The following is an 18,254-nucleotide window of genomic DNA, read 5'->3' as shown; positions in this document are numbered from 1 at the left end:
CTTCATTCGTCTCCGACTGTCTTCGTTTGATTTCTCTCACCGAAAACCTTCTGCACTCTATTGTCGCCACCAAAGCTGCATGTACCCTGTTGTTGTTTGGGAATTTCGGTATGTTGTTGGTTGTTTCAATTTTATTATGATTTTCGTCTCTGACTTTTTGGGTTTGACGATCGACGATTTGACTCTTTTTCTTCATATTTTAGATTTAGTTGTTGCTCTAATTGATATTCTATACATGTTACTCTTGATTTAAAGTAGGTACTACCCTATATGATTTACCTGTTTCATGGGGTTTTTTTAACTTTTTTCTTGGATAATTGTGGCAAATTAATATTTCCATGTCGATTTGTATTAGCAACAAAAACACTTTAACATGAACATAAGGTTAATTCCATTACTAATCTGTGTGTTCTTGGATCAAATTTCCGAGTCTAGAATTTTAGGTTTCTTGTGTCCGTTAGAAGAATATTGTTACTCATATATAACCTTGACAACCCTACAGGAGAAAGTCAATTGATTCTCACAAATATTTGTGTTGTAAAGAAAGATAAATAAATCAAGCATGTCCGTGTGTGAAACCCTGTTGTTTGTAAATAACTTTCTTACCAACATGATTTTTACTCTTGTTATGAGGGGAAATGTTGATGCAATTTTTTCTGTGTTACCTTGATTCCCAAAATCTTTCAAAGCCATTTCCCTCATCCCCTGTGTATTACTTTGTAAAATCTTTAATTAGAAATCAGAAATACGCATTTGGTAAACTTCTTGATGCCATATCTAAGAAAAAGTGGAATGACCATATTTAACTTTAACTGTATCCAATCTCTAGAATAACTTATTAAAAAAGTTAGATATTTTAAAGTATAATGCCTAATCCGATTCACAAAATTGCATAAAATGATTGATTGGTTGATTTGAAGTTGCAACGTAATCAGGTTAAATTGTATACATAGTATGTTAGAAGGTTGGATTGTCTTGGAGCGTTCTTTGGTTCATCTTATATACAGGGTAGCAAGTCTGTTCTGAGATGCAGCAATGGTCCTCCATAAAATTCACCTCGAATCAGGAACAAACCCTAAGTCTGTGAACAACTGACAATCTAAAAGCAAGACCTTTAGGAACTGGTTGGAATTTTGGAAGGTTCCAAATCTGAACCTACATGAACGTAGCTGTTTTGCATTTTACAGACCTTTCAGAAATAAGTTTTCTTTCTTCAGTTTTCATTATCTTTTTGGGGTTAGATAACCAGAAAAACTATTACTTAATTTTTCATTATCTTCAGCTTTCTGATTTTGTTCTTACTTAAAAATGAATCATTTTTAGTATTGATCCTTAATATATTGATTTCTATCACTTGTGCTTCCTAATTTCATAGATTTCATAATCTTTAAACTTTTTCCCCTTAATTTGGTCCTAATTTTAGGGGTCTTACAGTTTATGAAGGATGCACAAGCCCTATAATTCTATATTTCTCCCAATAAGTTGCTACGCATTCACTTCTACGGTTCTACCACACATGATATGAAGGGGTATTATGGTATTTCAACACGAATGTGCATATGTGATGTGTATGTCTTTCTGTTTACTTGAAGATTAAGTAATTGTGGTATTAAGAAAACTTTCTGGCTTGTGACCTTTAATTTATTTTGGATCTTGATTATTGTTTGCAAAAACCTTGGTGAAAGTCATTAACCCATCATTGTTAAAGAACTTTTTCTAATATATTATTGATATATTTTTTTGTTTGTAGACATGTTGGAGTTGTTAGACAGAGAATCAAATGACTGGTGAGACTTATTAATTAATGCGTTTAATCATAATTTTTTGAATTTTACAATTTATATATGTTATCTTCTTTTTTAATATAATTTTGAATAAAAGTTTTGTGTTTCAGATACACATTATTCATCTACAGCCCCTTTATTAGAGCCCATAAGGTAGCATTTTTATTGGCATAATTTTTTACATTTTTAATCGCAATGCATATTTAAGAAAAAAAAAATTGAAGTACAACAGTAGATTGGGTATTTTTTTTCACACAAGTGAAGACCAAAGGATTGCATGAAATATATGCCTTTATCTAGGGGGCTTCATATTTAAATCGCTGAGCTTAGAGGTAAGCATCTCATAAATTCTAATTTTCCTTATAATTTTGAGTTTAACATTGTAATTTTCAATGTCATTTCTGTTACTGTTTAATGTCATAATTATGAGTCAGCTACAGAAAAAACGTTTAGCATCAAACTTTGTTGACTTTCATAATACGCATTTTATGTTTATTTTTAAAAGTCTATTTCTCGCTTTCACCGGTTTATATTAATTACGTAATGTTGTATCAACATCTTGACGGATAAAATATATCAAAAAAAAGTATGTTGTTATTTTTTTCCTTTGGTTGCCAAGTTTTACCTGAAAGAACATTTTCATTGAGTTTTACATAGGACTGTCAAATCGGGCAGTCGTGTCGTGTTTTTGTCTGACACGACAAGGTTTTGTATAACACGAACACGACACGACACGATGTCGTGTTTTTTTTCATTAACACGAAAACGAACCAATTAAAACACGACAACACGACACGACATGACAAATATAATATTACATAACTATTAGTGTATTTCGTTCATACTTAAAGATATATAACACGACAAAAACGACAAACAAGAAAAACACGACAACCACATGCTTAATCGTGTCATTTTCGTGTCGATTTATGAACACGAACACGACACGACACGACATCGTGTTTTTTAATCTTGACACGAAAACGACACGAACACGAATTCAAATTTTGATTTCGTCCCGATTTCGTTTCGTATATTTTTTTCGTGTCGTGTCATAAATTGACACCCTTAGTTTTACATAAGGTTTTTGCTGTAATTTTTATTAAATCCGTTATAGCCGTCAAAAGGGACTTATATATTCATACAAGTGAACAAACGATAGAAGAAAGTTAAGTCAGTTGTCATGTTGATTCTTCATAATCTACATCAACGTGGCGATCCTCCTGAGGATACACACTTGCATAAATATAACATTGTCCTGCATGGACACATCTTCACCTTTTCAATTTGAGATTACATAATTCATATATGTCGGCCTTGTGTGGATAGTTTAAAGGAAATCATTTTTATGACGTATCCTTCCTTGAGATTTGCCTGGACTGCCTCCATAACGTCGCCCATCTGTTGGAGGTGCTCAATCATTGCTTGAAACATGTTCTGCATATGTTTGGTTTTCATTTTTTCTGTTTATAGAGTTGATGTAAAAGGTGATGTTCTATAATGCAAATGAACTGTTTATTTGAGTGGTTGCTTATGCAATCCTTTTTATGCAGACAAGTGATTTGGCTTTATTCCCATTTATGGAAAGTCATTTATTTGCCTTTTAAATGTACACTATGCAGTAATTGTCATTAAATTTATTCACTTGGATAAGTGATGGTAAAAAACCAAATTAAAATGGTGACCCGTGGTTCACCAAGGGATCACCCACGACTTAATAATAAAAGATAAAATATAACATAAATATAGTAATCTATAAATTAAATAAAAATATTTAACATTATAAAACATCAAAATCCAAATATTAGAAAATTCATCATCGACATCATCATATTCGTTCCAAATTCATTTGTAATTGAGAAAGGAGGTATATATAATTGGTTTTGATATTTAATTAATGTCATTTGATTAATAAAATAATAAAAAACAACTTGCAAGCATTTCAAATGGTAAAAGACCGAAGCATATGTGGCAATTCAAATTGATGATGTGGCCTTGCAAATATGTTTGCAATTCCTCGATGTGGAAGGAGCGGCTATTGCAAAACTAATTTGCAATGTCACATCACAAAAAGCATATGTCATATGTACTTTGTCTTTCAGAGTTTATTGCAAGGCTTGCAAACATTAATTGGACCAATATTTTAATAAAAAACTTTATTTCTTATTAATTTCTCTTTCCAAAAATTGATTTCTCTTTCCATTTAATTTCTCTTTCCAAAAACTAATAAATTAATGATGAGTTGGCATTCATTTGCAATGTCTCATCCCTTGCACCAAAGAAGATGCTCTTATATCGTAGCTTTAAAAAATTGGGAAATTAATAATTAAATATTTGATTTTTAAAAATGAACATTTGGTTTGCAGTGTCCATTCCGGACATGAATTCTAAAATGGGTAAACGGGTAAAATGATAGATCCGATAATACGGTCTTCTATACATAACATTTCGAACTTACTTTTATTCTGGCCGTCATTTAGAACTCACTTTCATTTCGGACAACATCATTTTGGACAACATCAAAGTCAAAAAATGTTTCCTTCCAGTAATGAAGAGATTATATTTATAACATATATTTTTTTGTATGAATTGATATAATTATCTACTCTAATAAATGAAGGTTTTTTTGTCACATGTCACGCTCTCATTCAATTTATCAAATGTCATTTTATGTTTATTTTGAATTAATTTGTTTCCTCTCATCCACACAACAAGGTTGGATAAAGAAGGAATCAAGAAGGTTCAAGAATAGTCAAGAAGATCAAGATCGAGCCACACAAGAGGTTAGTAATTTTGTATTTCTTTAGTAGATTTACAGTTTGGTAAGTAGGTTGTTCAAATTAGCAAAACCTAAATCTTATGGAGCATGTACATATATAGGGGTGAGCATTTGGACCGGACCGGACCGGTTATGGAGAATATTGTGGACCATGGACCGGACCGGATGAGTTGTGTCCGTGTCCGTGTCCGGATCCGGGTCCAGGTCCAGGTTTTCCGGTTCTTGGACCCGTTTGGACCGATACAACTTTAATTGCATAGAGTACAAGTCGTTAAAATAAGTTTTTGGGTTTGATACAACTCGTTAAAACAAATATGTTATTGGGTTTGATACGATACAACTTGTATAAATGATTACGTTTTCATTTCATGCATAACTAATCTATCTTGATGTTAGAATATTATAACTTGCAAAATTAATTTTCCAAATAAAAGAAACTAACATATAAATCTAGTTTACCATGATCCCTTTCATATGATTTATCTTTCAAAGATACATAAAATTCATAATTATAGTCTAAATTTTTCAGCTTTGATAGCTTAACTTTGAAAGATTGTAACTCACTGAATATAATACCAAATTCAACAAAATTATAGTTTAAATTCATCTAGAAATTGTAAAATAAATGTTGAAAAAAACCGCAGGTCAATCTGACTTAAAACTTATGAGTTATGATTGTTTAAAAATTTTCACAGATTACAAAATTTTAAAAATTTTGCTGAAAAACTGAAATTTTTCAGCTTTGATAGCTCAATTTTGAAAGACTGTAACTCATTGAATATAATACCAAAATCAACAAAATTATAGTCTAAATTCATTTACAAACTGTAGATTAAACGTTGAAAAAAACCGCGTGTCAAACCGACCTAAAACGAATGAGTTATGGTTGTTTAAAAATTTTCACATATTACAAAGTTTTAAAAATGTTGCTGAAAAGCTGAAAATTTTCAGTTTTGATAGCTCAACTTTGAAAGACTGTAACTCATTGAATATAATACCAAAATCAACAAAATTATAGTGTAAATTCATCTACAAACTGTAAATTAAACGTTGGAAAAAACCACGTGTTAATCCGATTTAAAACGAATGAGTTATGGTTGTTTAAAAAAAATCACAAATTACAAAAAAAAAATAAAAAATAAAAAAATAAAAAATAAATCGGGTCCAATCGGTTCTGAACCCGGTAAAAACCGGACCGGTTTTGATGGATTCCTAGAACAGAGAACCGGCCTAGGGGTCCAAAAAAACGGTCTGGTCCGGTCCGGCCCACCGTTCCAAATGCTCACCCCTATACATATATGTATTTTGTTTTGTTTTCGATGTCTTGATCGTGCGTATTGATTCTATAAAAACTTACTTACCATTGATATCAGAGCCTCGTGGTGCGTCCTCTCTTGGTCACCGTGACATTGTGGTCGTATTTTTGCAAATCATTTACTTAACTATCTTATTTATGCAAAGCTTTTTATTTATATTACCTTATTTTTATTTGCAAATCATTTACTTAACTATCTTATTTATGCAAAGCTTTTTATTTATATTACCTTATTTTTATAATAATAAAAAAACACCCACCCAATTCATTTTTTTTTTATAATGATTTTAGTGGATTCACACTAAATACCCATTGAGTCCAAGTTTTTATGATTTCACCCAAGTTCACCTAACTTGCTAATGCTATGTCACACCACTACGTAACCATAATAAAACCATAACCTAATAATATATACAAAAATTATGATATGTCATTGCTTCTCATAATTTACTCAAAAACCTTCACCTTCTCATTCACTCTCAAAATGTCTTCTAACTAACCGAAAAGCAACACTAAATTAAAACGGTTTTCAATCTCCTCAAGTTCCTCCCATGAGCTTGAGTATTAAGAAGATGTTAAATGTTATAAAGAAGTTTGTACATGCCTGAGCATAAGATGTTGAACCTACATATGCCTTTCGAATCGGTGTATAAATAAATTGTGTTCAACAACAACAAACCGAATAGAAGAATGAGTGAATAAAAAACTTAAAAAAAGAAAATCAAATAAACAATATGATTAGGGATGACAAAAACCCCCTCATACCCAATAGGAAACTCGAAACTCGTACCCGTTTTGATTGAGGAACCCTCAAGGTGACCGGGGATGGGGAATCCCCAAATAAAAAAATCGGGGATGTGAATATACCTAATCCCCGACTCTGGACTTAGTCCTCATATATATTAATATATAAAAATAATACAAAATATATATTTATAGTACAAAGTTAAAATACATAACATTTTATCAAAGTAACCTAACTCATTATAATTATTTGGTTAAAATTATATTTTTTTCTTTTATCTAATTTAACCTTGTGTATAATTTTTTTCTTTTTGGTTGATCTATTATACCTCAAATATCACTTTGATATTTTTTTCTACTTGATTTTTCATGTACGAATTTAAATTTGATAGAAAATTTGTAATCTTTTTTTATACAATCTATGGATATTTTAACATTTTGTAAAATCTTTAAACTTATGCTAATAAAAATGAAATTTAGAGTTTTTGTTTATGTAAAAATTTTCATATTAAAAGAGAAAAAATATCCCTGTTGGGGATCCCTAATCCCAAATGTGGGTGAGAATGAAGATTTATTTATATTCCCCAATGAGAATGAGGATGAGGCTAATGATGGGTATTGAAATGAGGATTCGAGAATGGGGATGAGGATGAGGATTGAGGTCCCTTGTATTCTCTGTCCCCATTACTATCTCTAAACAGTTAACACAACAGTAGGGATGAGATTTAGAACCGGAAACGGAACAGTTAGAGCCGGAATATGTAAAACTGGTCTGGGTCCGGGTTTAAAGAATGGCTCTATCCGGGTTCCGAGTAATCTGGGTTTTGGGTCCTTCGGGTCCAACTGGGTTTAAGAACCGGAACCGGTTTAGGGGCTGGAACCGGTTTCTGTGAAAAGTTTATAACATGCATATCTCATTCGTTTGAAGTCGGATTGGCATAAGACTTTTTCCAGAGTGTAATTTATAGTTTGTATATGATTTTAGACAATAATTTTGTTATTTTTGGATTTATATTCATTGACTTACAGTCTCTCGAAGTCGAGATATCAAAGTTGGAAAGTTTATGTTTTTCAGCTTTTTTGTGTTCTGTGATAGTTTTAGAACATGCATATCTCATTTGTTTAAAATCGGATTGGCATGACATTTTCCTGGAGTGTAGTTTATAGTTTGAACATGATTTTAGACTATAATTTTGTCATTTTTGGGTTTAAATTAATTGACTTATTGCCTCTCAAAGTCGAGATATCAAAACTGAAAATTTTATGTTTCTCACTCTTCTTTGTATTTTGTGATAGTTTTAAAACATGCATATCTAATTCGTTTGAAGTCGTAATAGCATACGGTTTTTTCCAAAGTGTATTATAGTGTTTATACATGATTTTAGAATATAATTTTGTCATTTTTTCTTTCGTATTCATTGATTTATAGTCTCCCAAAGTCAGGATATCAAAGCTGCAATTTTTTTCAGGTTTATTTTTGTATTCTGTGATAGTTTTAAAATATGCATATCTAATTTTTTTGAAGTTGGGATTATCATGAGATTATTTGCAAGGTGTATTTTAGAGTTTCTACATGATTTTAGAGTATAATTTTTTCATTTTTGGTTTAGTATTCAATGACTTACAGTCTCCCGAAGTTTGGATATCAAAGTTGAAAATTTTCAAAGTTCAACCACTAAGTAATTACTAAAAAATTCCGGTTTACCTGGGTTTTCCGGTTGTAGACCCACTTTAAACTTGGTTCCATCCGACTCACTTTGATATTTTCGGATTTTCTGGTTCTAGACTCATTTTACCCGGTACCTTACCCGAAACTGAACCGGAACCGGTTTTTATATCCCGGTCCAGTTTTCAGTCCTACAAAATCTCGTTAACCGTTCCCAAGTTTTTCCGGTTTGGGTCTACCAGTCCGGCTTTGGACCCACTCTCATCCAGTGGCGAAACCAGAAATCTTGATATGAGGGTACAAACATTATCAATATATTATATATAGTTATGTAATTTCGGGCATTAAAAAACATGTTATAGTCTCTTTAGTTGAGGGTATAATAACATGAAACATGTTTACAAATAATATTTTTTACATATATAAAACAATTTTTTTGGCGGTACTGTAGTACCCCAACGCCCCATCTAACTCCGCCACTGCTCTCATCCTACACCATGGATAAGAAAGACCATGTTTGGCATTAAATGTTGGACGATGGATAATGAGTAGTTTTTATATAATGATTCTATTTAAAGATTCCTTCGGCAACAACTTACATCCACTCGAGCATCATTATTGGTAATTTTCCAACAGGCTTGAAATATTAAGTAATAAGATAAAAACGATCAAGATTTGTTATTAGCCGCCGACCATTATAAAACCAATTTTCGAGATTTTTGAAGATCTCGTACTAATATTTAAGATTTTAGGAGGAGCTTGCAACTCCTTTACACTTAATGGATTTACTGGAAGAGCTACCTAATATTCTTTGAAGTAAGGATATAATAAAATTAAAGAAAAATTAAAACATGTGATCCCACCATGTAACTAAAACTTCTTGATATTCGAGTTTTTAACAGTTTGCGAAATTATTGAATCTTGGTAATCATGTGTTGGAAAATCTTGTTATTATTATTATTATTTTAACGGTTTAAATATGCATTTAATATTCTCTCTTAAATCTCCGCCTTCCGTCCCAAATAAAACTTAATCCCTCAATTTTTCCTTCATCAATTCTTAAGAAAAATATATTCTTCTATATACTCTCTTTTGTTATTTGGTGATTAGCCCTATTATTTTACTCATAAATCAATTCAACCTTAGTCGGTCGCAATCTTGGATTTTTCTATATGTGAAGTTAGGCCACACATATCCTCATGGTAAATTTTATCGTTACTCCCATATCCATTTATAGCCACTAATTATGTCCCTTGTCTTCACCTAAAGCGAATTACAACCACTAGAAAAAGGAAGATTCATGTACTGATTGATGTACATGCGAGACAGTGGCGCCATAAGAATCCTTCTAATTGTATAAATATAGCTCTTTGTATGTATGCATGTAAATCTCCTTACTTTCCATTTGTTCATACAACAATCCCTTGGGTTTCCAAATTAATTAAAGCCAATGGCAACCACTACAAGAAGGTTAATTATCATTATCATCTCTAGTTACACTTGAGTTTTTCGGTTATCTTTTTTTTATTATTGTAAATTATTAACTTATACAAAGTATACATAGGTTAGAAGGGAAGGTAGCCTTGATAACTGGAGCAGCAAGCGGTATTGGGGAATGTGCTGCAAAGCTCTTTGCTGAACATGGTGCAAAAATCGTCATCGCAGACATTCAAGACCAACTTGGTCAAGCGGTTTGTGAGGCCATAGGATCATCAAACTCGATATATATCCATTGTGATGTAACCAACGAAGAAGATGTCAGAAAAGCTGTAGATATAGCAATCGCCACATATGGAAAACTTGATATCATGTTTTGTAATGCAGGAATAATCGATCCTAACAAGGATCACATCATCGATAATGAAAAATCGGATTTTGAACGTGTGCTTAGTGTCAACGTCACAGGTGTCTTTCTAAGCATGAAACATGCAGCTAGGGTTATGGTTCCAACACGAGCTGGGTCAATAATATCAACAGCTAGTGTTGTGTCAAATATCGGTGGCTTGTGCCCACATGCTTACACTTGTTCAAAGCATGCTGTAGCTGGTTTAACCAAGAATCTTGCAGTTGAGCTTGGACAATTTGGTATTCGAGTCAATTGTCTTTCACCTTACGCAATAGACACACCACAAGCCACAGGTTTCACGGGTCTTAAAGGGGAGGATTTCAAGAACAAGGTAAACTCAGTTGCAAACCTTAAGGGTGTGACACTTACAACAGATGATGTTGCTAAAGCTGCTGTTTTTTTGGCGAGTGATGAGGCTAAGTATATTAGTGGACATAATTTGTTTATTGATGGTGGATTTAGCATTGTTAACCCATCATTCAATATGTTTCAATATCCAGAGAACCCTTTATAAATTGAGGTGATTTACATACATTTATGTTGAGAGTGGTGGATTAATGCTTAATGTTGTTTTTGTGTCTACTTTCAATTTTCTTTTGTGCATTGGTCCCACCAAATTGAGGTGCCTGTGATGACTGATGACAAACAGTGCGACAACTCTCACCCAAGTTAGGGGTTTGAGTGCAGAAAAATGAGAAGAATTGATACCAACCCATAAGTATGGCGAAGAAACTCAATAGCTTATTCCCAACATAGTCTGTTAGCGGATATAAGCCTTCGTGTATTATATTTATGATAGCATTCTTTTATACTAGCCCATTGTAGTTAGGCCCATGTACTTTGTACTTTATTTATACATTCTTCTAATGAGATTCACATATGGGAAAATACCAATTAAAATGGTATTAGAGCTCTAAACCCTAGCCGATCTCACCTCTCTCTTCCTCTGTTCTTCCTTCTATTCTTCTTTCTGTTCCATCTCTTTTACCATGACTGGCGAAGGGATCTCTTCTTCTAAACCCACTTACAAAGCGTTTGGCATCACTAATATCAAGACCTACGTTCCCCTTATTCTGGATCCATCTCTTTTTCGTAATCTGGTCGGGGCTCTTCAGTACCTCATGTTTACTAGACCGGACATTGCCTTCGCAGTAAAGAAGATATGTTTGTTCACGCATGATCCACGGGAGCCCCATCTTCACGCACTCAAGCGTATTCTTCTCTACATCCGAGGGACACTTGATCAGGGTCAGCAACTATATGTTTCCCCGTCATCTGATCTCCGTGCTTATTCAGACGCTGACTGGGGCGGATGCCTGGTTTCTCGTCTTTCGACCTCCGGATATTGTGTCTTTCTTGGTGATAACCTCATCTCATGGTCCTCCAAATGACAAGGGGTTATCTCGCAATCGAGTGTTGAGGCAAAGTATTGCGGCGTCGCCAACACTGTTGTTGAGACGTGTTGGGTTTCTAACTTGCTTCGTGAGCTTCGGTGTCCTCCCACCAAAGCCATGATTGTCTACTGTGACAATATTAGCTCTGTTTACATGACCTCGAACCCAGTTCAACACCAACGCACTAAACACATAGAGATTGACATACATTTTGTTTGTGATCTGGTTGCTAGAGGCATTGTTCGAGTGTTTCACGTGCCCTCCTCTGCTTAGTATGCTGACATCTTTACTAAAAGTCTCGCAATGACTCTATTCAACGAATTTAAGAACAGTTTAAATGTTCGGAACTCTCCTCTCGATAAAACTGCTCGGGGATGTTAGCAGATATAGGCCTTTGTGTATTATATTTATCATAGCATTCTTTTATACTAGCCCATTGTAGTTAGGCCCATGTACTTTGTACTTTATTTATACGGTTCTTCTAATGGGATTCACATACGGGAAAATACCAATTAATATAGTCAATTCTTATTGAATCAAAGAATCAGATTGTTTTCAAATACTTTTACAAGAAAAATCCTCACTACAAACCTTACTCTCAATACTATTCTAAATTTCTAATCACTTAATCTGAAACTAAGAACAACCGAATATATGAAAACCTTAAAGATTACAACAATACATAGAGAAAAATATGAGAGGAGACGATTTTTGTGTATAGTAGTTGAACTGAATAATATTTCTTCACAAAGAGTGTGGTTATATCTTTAAACCCTAACTCATCTGCATCAATTTAACTCTAAATATTACGATATAACTCCTCTGATTATTAGACTTGTTCAATTTGTCTAACAACTTCATACGTTAGCTCCCATAACCTCTATCTTTTGTATATTGCATCACAATCCTTCAATATCGATCAAATACTCAACAACCATTATTTCAATAACATTTTGCACTTTAAACTTGCACTAACCATGCCAAGTTAGATCAAGACTTTTTTTCCTTTTCAAGTTAAGATTTAATAATATTAAGAAATAACAATATTTCTCAACCCCCCCCCCCCCCCCCCCCCCAGTGGCGGATCCACATTGGATCCCGGGGTAGCCCAAGATACCCCTCAAAATCATCCGAGATATGCACACTTTTGTCGTCTTATTCTTCAAGCCCCCTTCCTTCTCTTCCAATCGATTAATCTCTCATCTGACTTCTTTCTGTTCTGATTCAAATTTCACCAGTTGTCTCTCTCGTTTTCCCTTTAATCGCACAAAAGAACATGAGGTTCAACCTATTTCCCTTTAATCGACTTGCAGGTTTGATGAGCGAGATGGAGAAGGGTGCGTGGGTTTGATGGGATTCACATAGAAAACGAGGATATATCTTCTTATTTTTTCTGATTTACAGGTGTGATTATAGTGCATTGAATCAGTGATGGTTTTAGTGGGTTATGGTGGCTATTCTCACCCGGCGAACAGGAGGTTGGTTGATAGCCAGTTACCAGTATGATCTGAAACTCCTGATGCTAACAGGTTCATAAATGATAGTGAAAACTCATAAATAAGGTACACATCAATCATATAATCTATATGTAATGTTGGTATATTGTGCTCTTACTTTCTTTTCCCCTTTCATACAAAATTACATAATTAAATACTAGTAAAACCATTGATATGCACACAAGGTGTTTGCATAAATGCTCAAGTCACATTCTATCTTTTGATTTTTGTTTCTTGTAATTTTGCTTTATTTGATTTCATATTATACATTTGAATGTTTTGCACAAAATATGGTTATAAACTTGACATTGGTAGATGATTTTGTTTCTCTACTCTTGACTTGATTTTGTCTTGCAATACAATATGGTGTTCTGTTGTAGCTTGTAGGTTAACTATCAACTTGGTTTTATCTCAAAAGTGCCACAGTCCATTTACATTCTCTTAGAATTTAATTAGATACACAATACATAATACTTAAACTAAGAGTCTAAGATACAACCATTCCATAAGATGATTTTTCACAAAAAAAATGTATATCTTCCATTGTCTTTTTCTTTTATCTCCGGTTCTGGTCTGGTTTGGACATATTCATAACCTGGGATTGAGTCCTTACCATATCAGTTATGCAATACTCAAAAGAACATTTATCATGAGTTTAGAAAACAAAATTTTTTTTGGAATATTATATCACAAAAAAGTAATGCAAGGTTTGTCAATGAAAGTCTTTTTAATTTATCAGATGTTCTGAAGTTCAATTCCTTGCAGGGGCGAAAGAAAAAATTTGGGCTACCCCTTACGAATATTCCTGGTTCCGCCCCTGCCCTCCGCCTCCTCCCCTTAATCCTAACTTGAAAAAATTTCTAAAACAAAACACATTCTTTCACAATGTGATTTATACTATATGTTCCTGATATGTTCCGAATGACTCATTCAAAACTTGATTTACACTCCTAACATGTACCACTTGAATACCAAAGCAACAACCTTTGTATTTTTTTTAAAACATGACTTTCAATCCTTTATATTATTAAGAACATTAAAAAATTCCACCATATTTAATCTCACATGGAACCATATCAGTCAACAACCATATGAAAACATTATTGACTAATATCCTGAAAAACAGAAAAATATTGAAACTTCACAATCAGGAAGCACGCTACAAGGTTAAAACAAAAAAAAAATCAACATGAATCTAAAATTATAAATTCTATAATCAAACAATCATCTTTATTATAAACCATATCCAATAAACCTAAGGAAAAAATTTACCAACCATTAGATTATTAAAAACTTCTTATTAAACCAGAAAACATAGAAATTATAACCAACGAAAAATAAACCAAACAAGGTTATGTTACAAAACACTTTGGGAAAATAGAAAACATAGCTATTCTACAGTCCCATAAAATGAGGTCCACAAACCTCAACAATGTTGATCACAACATTGTTGACTCTGTAATATAACTTGATTAACACCAAAATTAAAAAAAAAATCATTTGGTTATCAAGACAACAAACAAATCAGTAATAAAAAAATGATAGAAAACTATCAATGAACAAGAATTTGAATCATGGAAACAACCATGTAAGATCGTATCAGGAGTATGATTCGTTTGACATATAAAGATATATTGTTTGGAAAATCTACTTTAAACACCTTACTAATCTTACTTTGTCATCATTCTCGTAAGTATATCGGTCAGTATAATGACGGGTATTACCGATAAATCTTATTTCAAAGTTCATAATAACGATTATAAACATAAATATAAGTTATACTTAAAGCACATGAAACATAACTCAACTTACAAGTTGATTGACAAAAAATCGGACATTACGTAGACAAAGCTTCAAAACCGAAAGTGTGACAACTCGAAATTTTCGTTCGGTCAAACCCTAAAGTCAATCACTTCAAATTATAAGTCAAGTTCATTTTTATTTATTTAAAAGTAAATATAACGTTCGTTTGATTATAATAATAATAATTCTTTAAACGAACGGGTGAAAGGAAGTGCCGTCTCGAGTCTTGAAATTCCAAAACCGCAAGTACCACGTAGTTAAGAAATTCACGGCCAAACTTTTATGTTTGGGCTGTAAATTCTTCCAAAACCGTAAACTCATGCCTTAAGCATGAGTTTACTCCCCAAAGCACCTCACTTCTTACTTGCAATCTCAAGAGCAAACTCCAAACACTCTCAACTACCATCCCGTCTTTCACCCGATTTCCCAAAAACGTAAGTACTTCTTGGCTTGATTTGTTGTTCTATCATAACAAATAGTGATTATACATCTTTTCATCCATCAAATTTCTTGTTTTGTCTAGATTTCCAAAACACCAAGAACACACACTAGTGTTCTTAGGTCCTTAGCACCTTTTCAAGCTTCTAACTAGTAAGTGCTTCTACCCTAGTGTATTGTACAACTTATTACCTTTCCAAACATCAAGAAAATGTCCCAAGAACACCAAGAACAAGGTGTTCATGGCTCAAGAAGTCCTTGAACCGTAAACACCAAGTAAAGGTGCCAAAGGGTGCCTTAGTCCTTCACAATGCCTTAGGGACATGCCTAGATCCTTCCTTGATGTGTTTAACACATAAAAAGACACAAAAATCCCTATTTTATATGTGTTTACGGTTTGGGGAGCTCCCAAAACCGTAAACACCCCAAAGTAAGTATAAATGGCCCATATTCCTTCCTATGCCTTAGAAGCTAGCATGGATCCATTCTTTGTTGAGCTAAGGACTTGAAAACCCCCAAAATACCATAAACCTTATGAGTTTATGGTAGTAAACTCAAAGGAAAATGGTTTAGGGACCGTAAACTCCAATTAGGAGTGAATTGGTGCCCTAACTTCTTCCATATGCTTATACTTCAAGTAGAAAAGCTTCTAAGGACTTTTTAGACTTCAAACCAACAAATGGTCAAAAGAGTAGAAGCTTATGGTCGTAAACTCAAGGGTTTACGAACGTAAACTCTTTTAGTTGTGACCACAAAACCGTAAACTCCCTTAGGGAGTTTTCCTTGAACCCTACACTCACTAGCCATGCCCTACAACACTTGGTTGCAACCCTTGTGATCTTTAACACTTGAAACAAAGTGTTCCCATGTCCTAGAGTGTCTTAACTTGATTAATTAGTTATTAATTGACTAATTAGATTACATATATGCCTATTATATAATAACTAGGATCATAGAGTGTGTTCAAGACTTCACTTGACACCTAGCAATCCTACATCTTCAGTTCATCCAAACCAATTGCTACAGGTGAGTTCATACCCCTTGAATTAACCTTTTAAATGTTTCTAAATGATTTTAAATAGTTTATGGGGGATACAGGTTGAATCATGCTAGTTATTATATCAATCACATGTGATTAATAACTAACATGCAATTAGATTTACTATACGTTAGTTGGTTTACCAAACAGATTTCTTCAAATGTTTCATTAAAGGTTTTATATGTTCGAAACTCTTTATCAATCCTCTTTATAAACCGACATCAAGTCGAACTTTTCTTAGATATTAATCTTTTTCAAAGGCTTTATAAAACTCCTTTTATGCTTTTATATTATCAAATGCATGCCTATATATGTATAGTTATATAAGTAATGCTTGAAGGACTTAGGAAGGCTAACCCGCTTTATTTCCTTTTCCTCGTTGGGATGTGGTCTGGTAGGGTATCGAGTATCCGTTCGAAGTTCATTCAACTATTGGTTATATATCATGTATACATATATAGACATAAAAGTACCCTCAGTCAGTTAAGTACCTTTGGCTAGCAAAGGTATACCTTCAGTATACTTGTACCTTACTAGTAACTATTATAGGTATAGTTAGGAGATACTACTTACCATTCCAAGTACAAGGAATACACCAGAGTCAGTTCATTCATGATTCTATACTAAATGATATATGAAGGGATACACTTACTTGAATACACTTACATGGATACACTTACTTGAGTACACTTACATGGATACACTTACTTGAGTACACTTACATGGATACACTTACTTGGATACCTTTACATAGATACTTTGTTAGAAGCATGCCTGTATTTGTATAGCTATATAAGTAATGTTTAAAGGACTTAGGAAGGCTAACTGCTTTATTTCCTTTTCCTCGTTGGGATGTGGTCTGGTAGGGTATCGGGTATCCGTCCGAAAGTCGTCTAAATATTAGTTATATATCATGTGTACATATACGTACATAATAGTTCTAGTCAGTCAGTTCAGTACCTTTGGGTAGCAAAGGTATGTGTTCATATATCCCTAGTAAGCTATTATAGGTATAGTTTGGGCTTATATATGATTTGGTAATAAATATGGATTTCGACCTAGCGATTCGTTGCGGAAGTCACCTTTAGTTCCAAATGTAGAATAGGGACTACCAATCATATTATTACTTACTTACAGCGGGTCTTGTGAGAAGACTACTTACTTACTAGACGGGACTAACCATTCCAACACCCAACTGTTAGCAACAGAGGTAATGAACATCTACGGATGCCTACGGTTAATACTTATATTAGGGTACCTTTACGGGACTAACCATTCCTACGCTCTGCTGTTAGCTATAGAGGAAAATGAACATCTACGGACGTCCAAGGTTATTACTATTTCGGTAGTCGCGATGTCTGGTTGATCCTACTACAATAGGATAAACACTTACATGGCTATATTTTTCCTATTACTTTTATTTTGTGATACATTCACATAAATGATGAGGTAGACTATATATATATATATATATATATTGTTAATAGTAGTCATACAAGGGAAAAACCATCTTTGTTACTTTCAAAACAGTTAGGTCTTGGTAGAAGATTTCATCTATACTAATAGGAATCATAGGGATTTCTAGGGTTTTTCAAACGCTTTCCTTTACTTACAAACATTTCCACACTTGTACGAACTTTCTTTCAAAACAATGTCAAGACTTTCATTACAAGTTTTACTAATCAAAGACACATTAATACTTATGAATTCACCAGCTTTTTGACTGATACTCGCTTTCAAAATAACTTGTATTCTCAGGTCACAAATAGACAGGTACGACGACCGGGTTTTGTGAAGACGGAGCAGTTCAGACTCATCTTTTATTTTGATTGTTCATTTTGTTGTCTTATACTATGAAAGAACACCCTTGTAACTAAAATTATACTATTAATGCAATGGATGATGTTGTTGCTTGTTTACTATTTTGCATTGTTGTGATACATTACATGA

General features: G+C 33.4%; 1 protein-coding gene and 1 long non-coding RNA gene across 2 annotated transcripts; both read left to right on the top strand.

Moving 5' to 3' along the window:
* LOC111916661 (uncharacterized) lies at positions 1 to 3,346 on the top strand. The gene is made up of 3 exons (XR_002858581.3): positions 1 to 108; positions 1,751 to 1,787; positions 1,895 to 3,346. It is a non-coding gene; the product is annotated as an uncharacterized LOC111916661 (long non-coding RNA).
* A 6,256-nt stretch (positions 3,347 to 9,602) lies between these two features.
* On the top strand, positions 9,603 to 10,716 carry LOC111916659 (secoisolariciresinol dehydrogenase). The gene is made up of 2 exons (XM_023912334.3): positions 9,603 to 9,758; positions 9,853 to 10,716. The coding sequence occupies exons 1-2, from the start codon at positions 9,739 to 9,741 to the stop codon at positions 10,646 to 10,648; spliced, it is 816 nt and encodes a 271-aa protein (XP_023768102.1). The 5' UTR covers positions 9,603 to 9,738; the 3' UTR covers positions 10,649 to 10,716.
* The last annotated feature ends 7,538 nt before the right edge of the window (positions 10,717 to 18,254 follow it).

Source organism: Lactuca sativa, chromosome 1 (assembly GCF_002870075.4).
Source record: "Lactuca sativa cultivar Salinas chromosome 1, Lsat_Salinas_v11, whole genome shotgun sequence".
Lineage (NCBI taxonomy): Eukaryota > Viridiplantae > Streptophyta > Magnoliopsida > Asterales > Asteraceae > Lactuca > Lactuca sativa.
The sequence above is the reverse complement of the archived record's forward strand: the minus strand, read 5'-3'. Positions and strand labels throughout refer to the sequence as shown.

Excerpts from the sequence above, each read along its gene's own strand:
- LOC111916659 (XM_023912334.3), top strand. The coding sequence starts at position 9,739 with ATGGCAACCACTACAAGAAG. Across the intron at positions 9,759-9,852 it reads ATGGCAACCACTACAAGAAG|GTTAGAAGGGAAGGTAGCCT; the intron begins GTTAATTATCAT and ends AAGTATACATAG.